The 11,158-nt window shown below is 38.7% G+C and overlaps 1 protein-coding gene across 1 annotated transcript; it reads left to right on the top strand.

The window, feature by feature from the left end:
- Positions 1 to 1,520: 1,520 nt before the first annotated feature.
- Positions 1,521 to 9,278, top strand: dnaja2a (DnaJ heat shock protein family (Hsp40) member A2a). Its single transcript, XM_046840875.1, has 9 exons — positions 1,521 to 1,675; positions 3,890 to 3,949; positions 4,383 to 4,609; positions 4,792 to 4,872; positions 5,334 to 5,467; positions 5,624 to 5,820; positions 6,921 to 7,065; positions 7,154 to 7,281; positions 8,233 to 9,278. The coding sequence occupies exons 1-9, from the start codon at positions 1,598 to 1,600 to the stop codon at positions 8,419 to 8,421; spliced, it is 1,239 nt and encodes a 412-aa protein (XP_046696831.1). The 5' UTR covers positions 1,521 to 1,597; the 3' UTR covers positions 8,422 to 9,278.
- The last annotated feature ends 1,880 nt before the right edge of the window (positions 9,279 to 11,158 follow it).

Genomic DNA, 11,158 nt, shown 5'->3' with positions numbered 1-11,158 from the left:
AAGTGTCGACTTTCTGATATGCATTAGTTATTTACTGTTGGCTTGTTTCAGAAAAATATTTTCTGCTTTAATTCAATACACCAGAAACTGGACTTGAGCTTTCTTTCTGAACATAGTAAGTGTGTGTTCCTTCAATCTTATCGTCCCTACACTGGCTACCTGTCAAGTTTCGAATCGACTACAAACAACTACTCCTTACTTATAAAACACTAAATGGTTTTGCTCCCATGTATCTATCCAGTCTTTTAACATGCTACAATCCGTCACGCTCGCTGAGATCTCAAAACTCTGGACTTCTAGTAGTTTCTAGAACAGCAAAATCCACTAAAGGCGGTAGATCATTCTCACATTTAGCTCCTAAACTTTGGAATAGTCTTCCTGACAGTGTTCGGAGCTCAGACACACTCTCCCAGTTTAAGTGCAGATTAAAAACTTATCTTTTTAGCAAAGCCTACACATAACATACATCACATATCATAAACTTGTGCTCCAGTACATCTAATCACATTCACATTATCAACTTGTGCTGTTAATATCATGAACAGCAGCTACGCTAATTTCTCTCCACTGCTTCTCTTTCTCTCCCCATCCCGAGGCTTCCTGAGGTTTGGCCAGCTCCAGTCACGTCCCACCTCATGAAGATTATGGACCTTTAAAGAAGTAGATGCCTGCAAACATCTCAAACCATCTAAAGACATACCAGTGCCAATTGGATCCCACTACATGTGTGGGGTTTTGACATTGGACCTCCTGAAGTGTTTAAAGGCTCTGGCATGGAGAAGCTGGTGTTGGATCTGTGATGATCACAAATGTTGAGCTATTTTATGAGTTGCTCAGTAGCTCCTAGTTTAAAACCACAATGACTGTATAAGTCTGTAGAAAGTACATTACTTATAATTACACACTCCAGTGCTCATGTTAGTTCTCACTCTCCAGTGTTCTGTATTATTTAAAGATTTATGATCACACTCTTGATGTCACCCAAATGAGGATGGGTTCCCTTTTGAGTCTGGTTCCTCTCAAGGTTTCTTCCTCATAACATCTAAGGGAGTTTTTCCTTGCCACAGTTGCCACGGCTGCTCATCAGGGATAAATGCACACTATTCACCTTGACTGCTGATTTCTACAAAGCTGCTTTGAGACAATGTCGCTTGTGAAAAGCGCTATAGAAATAAACTTGACGTGTTTAAAGTTGTAACAGCTTTTATAGCCAATCATTTGCAGGAAAAAAATGCAGTGATTGTTCCACTCACTTTGGTCCTGTATACCTGACACGTGTTTATTGCCTTTGTATTTATTAATTATTATTTTTTTTTTTTGCACTTGTCACACTCATATGAGCACTTTATGTCGTCCTGTCTACTGTATTCCTTATGTGTTGCATAATTTTCCTCAGCTTTATATTAAAAATGCACGGTATCTTCGGCTCAAATAATTCGGAAACGCGTTTCACCATAACCAAGGAGTACCTTGAAGGAAGCCCGACATGCTAAACAATGCGCATGCGCTTTCGGCTTCTACCGCCCCAGGAGGTTAAAGTAGTCCCATTGCGCATGCGTCTGTTTTCTCTCTTCACCTCACTGCGCTGAGCTTCACCATGGCGAACGTTGCTGACACAAAACTCTACGACATTCTCGGCGTGTCTCCTTCAGCGTCCGAAAATGAGCTTAAGAAGGTAAATAAAAGTAGCAGAAATCGTTCGTTGTTTGTTTGCCATCGAGTAACGTTGCCGAAACACTTTATTCCACACCTCAATCTGACACCGGCGTGTGGCCACCAGAAGCAGGAAGGACAGATTAGCCACATAGCTACTTTGCTAACAGGAGTAGGGGTCGTGTCCCAAATTGCTGAGTCGTTCCTGTTGGGGACCACTAGATAGGCGCTGACAGTATTGGCATGTGCGCACTATGTAGGGGTCGAGAAAGCTATTTGGGATTTGTCTGTTAGTATTGCCGTATGGCTGTGCAACGAGGCCTAGTCGGTAGATTTAGCCGGTACCCGATGTTAATATATAAATACACGTATAAAGTTCTGATTTTGATTTAATATAAATTTCCCTTCATGTGTTATTTGTATGTTTGTTTTTAACGAATTTTACTGCCCAAATTTTGCTGTAAGGTTATTTTTCACTAGCTTTACTATCGCTAGCCTGATTAGCACGTTGTTGTTAAACCGGCCTGTTCACCGGCTTGTGCTAGCAAACCGCTTTCTGTCTTAATAATTTACACACAAAGCGAACTTGGTCGTAATTACTACAACCTTTCACGTGTTTACACGAGTAATTCATTATTTTTGTGATCATTTAATTAACGACAAGGGATCATTTGTAATAAAACAGAAACGAGGTCAACTCACACGCAGTTAGGATTTAACTGACAAACTGTTGTTTATTAATAATACAAAAACATATTTATTTGACAAAACCTTTTATTTTGGTATGTTTATATCCTGTTGAATTGTGTACGGAGCAGTACAACATGTTTATATTTTATTTAAAAGCATGAGGTTGCAGTTAGCTAGCTAGCTCTGTGTGCTTTAGCGGGCCTTGTTTCGTTGTCTTTCCACGTAACCGTCATGGTTACAAGGAAAAACGTGCAAAATAACTGATTACGCAGAACGTGTCGCTCTGCCAGCATTGCCTGTGTGGAGCGATCAAAAGTTGTTCATAATGAAAAGACGAAATTGCGCAACTGTGGTCACATCCCGCAGTTAGTCCAATAGCGTTTTCCTTTTCTGTGTGTGGTTTTGAACATCATTCAATATTTTTTTTTATTTACGCTTGACCTGGGTAATTAGAAAACCCCCATATTATGGTTACACTATAATCAATATTATAAGTAATTAGTGATGCCCAGGGATCATCCGGGGTCTAAACTGTAGGAATTACAGGCATTAGTGGTGGTGACTTTTTCAGTGAAAGTCGCTGTGTGACGTCACATAGATTCGCCTGTTCATCTAGATAGATGAATAGGTGAGTAGATGGATGGATGGATAGATGGGTTGTCGGTATATAGATTGATTGAATGGTGTAAGTTTGTTATTGCATAGTACATGTGTAAAAATGTACATTTTGCATCTACCAGAAGTGCAAACAGTTACATTGTACTAACTGACAATATACACACACACACACACACACAGGTTGGAGCTGAACTGCTGCATAATGGTTACTGGAAGTAAACTCAGTAAATTTATTATTTGAGCCATCAGTGTCTTTACTGGTGCAGTGTAGAGTTGATGGTTGCTGCAAATGCATATATGAGATGATTTTATAGGATTTGATCAAGGTAACTTTTATTCATGGAACCTATGTGAGAATTGAGGTTGTGGTAGAGAGGAGTCAAGAAAACATTTACTCATGAAGAAACTCACTACTTTTTAATATCGATGATTTAGACACTAGCCAAAATTTCCCTTATGAATCAAATGTAAAGCTAGAAACCAGAATAGAGGTCTTCCATCTTATCAAAGGACCGATGTAACTGCAGGCTTTTATTCCCGTTAAATAAGAAGTCTTACTTAATTTAACAAGTGGAAAAGGGCATGAATCCCGCTTGGCTGGAATGAAAGCCTGCAGACATAGTGACTCTTTCTGGATAAGACTAAAGACCCCTGTACTAAAATCCACAATTTGTCACACAACTATAAATGTAAGGTGTAGTAATATTACTGTTCAGACTAGATTAGACCATCTTATTGACCTTGTTCTGTTATTTTTGTCTGACCTTGTTAAAGCAATTGTCAAGTGTGTATTCTGACAAGTCTGGAATTGAATACAACTTACATATTTGTTATATTCCTTAATGTCCATATTAGGATACCTTTCATTGTTTAGAAATCCCTACCTGATAGGATCTGTGTAACTATTTATAACATTCATTTATTTCAGGCCTACCGCAAATTAGCTAAGGAGTATCACCCTGACAAGAACCCAAATGCTGGAGACAAGGTAAATATTTAAGTTCTGGTAGAACTACAATCTTTTGCTGTAATTCAGATGATCCCAAAATATTACTCCAGTTGTACCTTAGTTCTGAGGAATGTACTAGTATTTATCTTTAAATCACTTTTATAGACATATGTTTAAGGTTCTCAGGATTTATATCATTGTGTAACTCCACAACTAAGTTAATGGTAATAAGAAAGTTAGATTTTTGCAAGTTTTATGTAATTAGTTTTCAGGAAACAATTAAAATAAAATTATTTTAATTTGAATGATGCAGTTGTATATAACTAAATAATGAATGGTCTTTTTTTTATTTTATTTTTTATAGTAATGTGTTCATGCTTAGATTGCACTCTTCTGAGCTGTAATCATATTTAATCTTAGAGATAAGTAAACAGATATGATCAAATAATTGAGAGCTGTCATTTTAATTCAGTTCAAAGAGATCAGCTTTGCGTATGAAGTGCTAACTAACCCAGAGAAGAAGGAGCTCTACGACCGTTATGGAGAACAAGGACTGCGAGAAGGGGGCGGAGGAGGACCCGGCATGGACGACATCTTCTCTCACATTTTCGGTGGTGGCCTCTTTGGCTTTATGGGTGGTCAGGGACGCAGCCGAAACGGTGGCCGGCGGAGAGGGGAGGACATGGTTCACCCTCTCAAGTAAGTCTTTGTATTTTCAGCAGTTTAGAAGCATGTAGAAATAGAAATCTGTCATAGATTATTTGTCCTCGACTTCAGTTGCCATATTTTATTTACATGTAATGCTGATCTAAATTTAGGAATCATTTTCTTAATAGCACAGTACATTTTGTGTTTGTGATATCTTTGTTTTTTATTTCTAGGGTATCACTTGAAGATCTATATAATGGCAAAACAACTAAATTACAACTGAGCAAGAATGTTCTTTGTAGCACTTGTAATGGGTAAGTATTTGAAACAAGCTGATTTATCTAGTTGGTGATATTACCAAATATTAGCAATGTTAAAAAAAAATCTCAGATCTATGAAGCTGTTGGAAAACCTGGTCATAGCTTTACTCCTGAAAGGTGCTAACACTGGAGACTCCTTTCATACATGTTAAATAAAGACACTTATCTTTTATAGAAATTTGTTTTTAAAAGGTTTTCTAGGCATTATATATGCGTTTGTGGAACATCCATCATCCTGAGAATGAGCTCCTAACATATATATTAGAACAACTGCTTTAATATGTACATAATTCTGTGGGTTTTCTTAACAGCATTTCTGTCACAGCTGCTGTTGTAGAGAATTAACACCTTCAGACCAATCAGATTGTAGACTCCTCCAGTGCTGTGTAAAGTGCAGTAGCATTTATCTTTTTGTTAGAATTATTAAATTGAAAAACTTTGTTCGATGTTTGCAGCCAGGGGGGGAAGACTGGTGCAGTGCAGAAGTGTGTGACTTGCCGGGGACGTGGTATGCGCATCATGATCAGACAGCTGGCTCCTGGAATGGTCCAACAGATGCAGTCTGTCTGCACTGACTGCAATGGTGAAGGTAAGTAGTAAGGCTAGATCCCAGACCTGCAAACCTTTTTTATTTATTTATTTATTTATTTTTTTTTATTCAACAGCAGTAACTGGTAATGTTTGTGCATTGGACTATTTGTATCAGCAGCGAATGTGTGTAAAACATTAGAATCGTGTGTTTGTAGGGAGGTGATCAGTGAGAAGGACCGCTGTAAAAAGTGTGAGGGGAAAAAGGTGGTAAAGGATGTAAAGATCCTGGAGGTGCATGTGGACAAAGGCATGAAACACGGCCAGAAGATTACTTTTGGTGGAGAAGCGGATCAGGCGCCTGGTGTGGAACCTGGAGACATTGTCCTCGTTCTGCAGGAGAAGGAGCATGAGGTATGCAATTCATCTCCCTATAATAAAAGGGTACAATAAAAAGAGCATTTGGTTCTTTGATTGGATTTTTGAGTGCTTCTCAGGGGCATTGTCATTCTTTAATAGGTTTGGGTCTCTTGGTACCAGTGGATGGTCATTGTAATGCCACAGACTACAGAGACATTCTAGAACATTCTGTGGTTGTATAGTGTATCATGTCTTTACTGGTTGAATGGAACTGCAGGTTGTAGCCTAATTTACTGAAAACTCTAATTGTGTGGGTTAGCAACACCGATTGCAGCGACTGAGTGTCATGACCAATTTGTTTGTTATCTAGAGCTCACCCATCATTAGTTTCTGTTCACCAGCGCTCAATCGGGAGAAAACACCTGGCATCAGAGCTGTTGGATTGTGATGAGTGCATTGATTTTTGTAAAGCTTTATTCTCCCTGATGTAGCTCTCAAAAGTTCTTGGGAGATTTTATAATTGAGTTACAGTTCCAGTGGCAATTATTTATTTTTTTATGGCAATTATTTATTTATATTTTTTCTTCGAGTTCAATTGTTTTATACGGATGTCGGCAGCTCTTTGTTTGACTTGTAGCCGTAGCCCCTCTCTTCCTGTCACGTCCAGGCCTAGAAGCTTCTGAAGCCCTCTTCAAAATAGCCTGGCAGATCATACTGACAAGCTTTCATGGAGACAGATGAGAGAGGGTTAAGGGGAAGTGCTATTTTAGCATAGGCTTTTTTTGTTGTTGGATATTTTAAAGGCATCTTGAATGTAATTGGTTCTCTGATGGTCACATGTGCTAAAGATGGAGTTTTTTTTATGCAAATTGTTGAACAACGGATGCATGTACATTTATTTAGGTAAAGTGAGGCAGTTCTGGTTGACGTTTTTAAATGAAATGATGACTGGTTACTTTAATGTTAAAAATATTTAGTAAATAAAAAAACCTTTTTTTTGGTTAATTTCTATATTCTTGACAATAGTCTTGTTTTTCTTGACAGTGTAGAAGTGAAGTGACGATTAATTGTTCAAGCCGTGGTCACAGCACATTTTGTATTAAGCAGCGGAGCATAGCTGTAATCCTCTTTGTGTTTGTCTTCTTTTTTTTTAGACATATAAAAGAGATGGACATGACCTGCACATGACTCATAAGATCGGCCTGGCTGAAGCGCTTTGTGGATTTCAGTTTGTCCTGAAGCATCTGGATGGCAGACAGATTGTGGTGAAATATCCAGCTGGCAAAGTCATCGAGCCAGGTGAGTGATGTGCACACAAGATGCTCTGTCTGGTTATGAGCAGTTTATTATGTCATGCAAATGGATTATAAAAATTGTTGTGTTGCAGGTTCTTCCAGAGTTGTGAGAGGTGAGGGGATGCCACATTACCGCAACCCCTTTGAGAAAGGAGATCTATTCATCAAATTCGATGTTCAGTTTCCAGAAAACAACTGGATCAGTCCAAAGAAATTATCGGTGAGCATAATGATACACAATTGCAGATCCTTTGTGTAAAGCACCTCTTTCTAAATGTGGGAATTAAATGATTTATGTAAGAAATCTGACTACCGTCATTTCCGGCCCGATTCAGTAAAGGCGCATCTGATTTAATATAAAGAGATTTACTGGTTCACCTGAACCCGTTCGGCAATTTCATTGGTTTTATGTTATGGGGCTCAGTTTTTTGGCATGAAGTTTGTGAAACTGGGAAAAACCCAGGAAAAATCCATACATTAGCCACTTCGTTGTTTAAGCCGCGGGGTTCAAAGAATGGGGGGAAAAAAGTAGCGGCTTATAGTCCGGAAAATACAGTACATGCAGAATTTGAGAAGCTGTGAGTACAGAGGTGTAGAAGAGAGATTTAAACACTCAATGTAGTGATGTTTTTGGGTAAAAGAGCATGTTCAAGTGTTCAGGACCATCAGAATCAAGTTTTACTTTAGATGATGTATCTAGTTCAGTTTAAATTTGTATGTGTAAGTCATGTGACTTGCTGTTATCTGTGTGTGTGTGTGTGTGTGTGTGTGTGTGTGTGTGTGTGTGTGTGTATATATATATATATATATATATATATATATATATATATATATATATATATATATATATATATATATATATATATATATATATATATATATATATATATATATGAACAAAACTTCATATAGCTTAATGCTGGTGTGTTACGAATAATTATATGAATTGACAAGCATTTTAGGGGCGTAGTTATTTATTTCAAAGATTTTGGTAAGAGCAGTTTTGCTCAGCAGGTCTTTTACTGGGTAGTTTTACCAGCAAGTCAGATTAGTGAATTAATCAGCTTTTAGGAATTTAGACTGAAGAACCTTCACAAAATGTTATTACCCCAAGCTAGAGGTTGTGCCCTGTTTGTTTTTGAGCTTTAAATAACAATCTTTTCACCCACAGGAATTGGAGGATCTGCTGCCCTCACGTTCTGAGGCTCCTGTAATCTCCGGTGAGACAGAGGAAGTGGACCTGCAGGAATTTGACATGAGCCAAAGCTCATCTGGCAGCCATCGGCGTGAAGCCTACAATGACAGTTCTGACGAAGAGGGTGGCCATCATGGCCCAGGGGTGCAGTGCGCCCATCAGTAATCATGACTACCACAACCTGTCTGGATCCAGAGAAGGAAAAATGTTCTAGTTGCACAACAGCAGAACAACAAAGGTGTGGGTGTTTGTTTTATTTCTTTTTATTCTGTCTGATTTAGTGTTTACCTTAAACAGCGAGTACACTGCTTTCCTCAGTGAACGCGCACATGAGCCTGTAGATCCTCCCCCCTTTCCTCTGTTCTGCCCTGCCCTTCTAGTTTCATATACAGGTGACCTAATATCAGACAGAGAAGAAGAAAAAAAAAAGGTCGTTTCTCTTTTACTTGGTGTGTAACTTGCATTTTTGTTGTTGTTGGCGTTGCTGCTGTCAGCATAGTATTTAGAGTTAATTTAAAACTAATCCCAATGTGCAGTTCTGGCCTTGGATTCGAGCCTCTTTATTTGTAAGAGTGTTTGTGTGAAAGTAAGTGAGGAGAGAATGAGACTGTAAAAGAGAAAAGTCCTTGAAATAATACACACACCTTTGGGACATAATATTCATCACATTTTTAGGTTGGTTTGTATGCATTTGTGCTTGATTGATTTTTACCACTTTACTTTGTAGATTTTTACTTTTTTGTTTTGTTTCTTTTCTGTTATATTTTAAGATCTGGAACAAGAGTCTACAGCATTGTGTAAAGAATTAAAGTGTTGTCATTTAAGCTTTATGAGCTGCAGTTATCTAGATTAAATAAAACCTTCACTTGCCTGTATCTGTCTTCAGCCCAGGTGCATGCTGGGAAAGCACTGAAACATCCAAAAAATCGTATAATGAAACTGGGTGAGAAGCAGCTGTAGGTGTATACCTTCTGTGGAAATATGTTTATGAAATTGTTAAATAAAAACAATATCTCTCCAAACAGTTTAAAAATTTCTTCCTTTTGGGAAATTTTGATTTTGTTTACATGACATGCTAAAGCATTGAATGAAGCTTTTCATCTTGTGCTCATGTTCTATGTTAATTGAATCAGGCGAACAGTTTCAGCAGCTAAAAGTACATGCAGTTCATAATTAAGCAGATATTTTTACTTTGAGATGAAGCTGTATCAACACAAAGGCCCACTTTTTGACAGTATTTAAGACAACTCCATTAAATTCAGTGTGCAGGATGAATGTTGTGGACTCTCCAGAGTAATAACCATGACACGTTTTTTCTCTCCAGTTACATTTAATGGTTGAGTGAATACTTTCTGGGGAAATTCAGCTGGTCACCTATGAAAGTACACCCTTTTGGGTGTTAATGGTTTTACATATCAGGACAATCATGTGGTCTGCCAGGTTTTAAATTAGGTAAATACAAGTTACCTTATATTAATTGTACAAAAATAAAGCCAAAATGCAAGAGGGTGAAGTATACACTGGCGATCAAAATTAGAGAACAATTTATAAACAATTGAACAAGCCTGAAAAAATGTCATCTTCACTGCTCAACAGTGTCTATACCATGCTACCAGAACACCTTTTCCACAAAATAACTAAGGCATTTCCAAAAAATTATTTTGCAGAAAACACACTGATCAAAATTAGAGAACAACAATGACTGTAGCATGGAAAAAGATTACAACAAAATTTTCTGAAGGTTACAACAGTCAGCAATTAGTAGGAAGTGTACAGGCCTCTGCTCTGAATGACTTCAGCACATCTGCGGCCACAGGACAGCACTAGTCTCTCACACTGCTCTGGTGTGATTTTGGTCCACTCTTCTTCCAGTCTCCTCCACAGTTCGGTGACTGTAGTGGGTTTCTTGGCCATAACTTTGTCACCAAGGATTTTCCAGAGGTTCTCTATTGGGTTGAGATCAGGACTCTGGGCAGGCCATGTCATTATTTCAATGTTTTCAGTTTCAAGCAACTGCTTTACCCGTTTTGCTGTGTGACATGGAGCGTTGTCCTGCATGAACACTGCGGGCTGATTGGGTGATGAACGCAGGAAAGGAACCATATGTTGTTGAAGAAGGTTCTGATAAACATTTGCATTCACTCTGCCATGTAGCTGTATAAGAGGCCCAACTCCTGCTGCAGAAAACATGCCCCAAACCATGACACATCCTCCTCCACTTTTCACTGACTTCTTTACACACTTTATATTCGGCGACAAACTGGAGAAAGACTGAACCCAATGTTTCCCATCGGACCCAAATAAATTTAACTGGCTTTCATCACTGAAGTGAACTTTGGACCAGTTCTCCTCTGTCCACACAACATGCTCCTCAGCAAAGCTTAGTCTAGCCTTTTGATTCTTTCTGCTAATGAGAGGTTTGGTCACTGCAGAGTGGGCTTTCAGTCCAAATGCTCTTAAACGTTGAGACACTGTATGACGAGACAGATCCTTACCCTGTTCAGCGCTGAACTGGTGAGCAATTCCAGCTGCAGTGTGGAAACGATTGCCCATTGAGATCCTCCGCAGTATCCTGTCCTCTCTTGTATTTGTCTTCCGTGGACGACCAGCCTTCTTGGCGGACTTGAATGAGTTTGTGATGTAAAGATTCAATATTCTTGAAATCACAGATTTGGAACGACCAACTTGTCTTGCTATGGCTGATAGGGTCATCCCTTTGGCCTTCATCTGGACAACCTGCTGCCAGAGGCTTTCAGTCACTTTAGAACGGCCCACCATCTTGCAGAGTCAGTGAAACTGGAAGTTAGGCTGCCAGTTAAATAGGGGTTGACAGATAATCAAGGAAATTAGCACCAGGTACCAGATTAACACCAATAACTGGGAGGTATCTGAAAGTGTTCTC

Source organism: Silurus meridionalis, chromosome 26, assembly GCF_014805685.1.
Source record: "Silurus meridionalis isolate SWU-2019-XX chromosome 26, ASM1480568v1, whole genome shotgun sequence".
Taxonomy (NCBI): Eukaryota; Metazoa; Chordata; class Actinopteri; order Siluriformes; family Siluridae; genus Silurus; species Silurus meridionalis.
The sequence above is the reverse complement of the archived record's forward strand: the minus strand, read 5'-3'. Positions and strand labels throughout refer to the sequence as shown.

Excerpts from the sequence above, each read along its gene's own strand:
- dnaja2a (XM_046840875.1), top strand. The coding sequence starts at position 1,598 with ATGGCGAACGTTGCTGACACAAAACTCTACGACATTCTCGGCGTGTCT. Across the intron at positions 5,468-5,623 it reads CACTGACTGCAATGGTGAAG|GGGAGGTGATCAGTGAGAAG; the intron begins GTAAGTAGTAAG and ends CGTGTGTTTGTA. Across the intron at positions 7,282-8,232 it reads TCAGTCCAAAGAAATTATCG|GAATTGGAGGATCTGCTGCC; the intron begins GTGAGCATAATG and ends TTTCACCCACAG.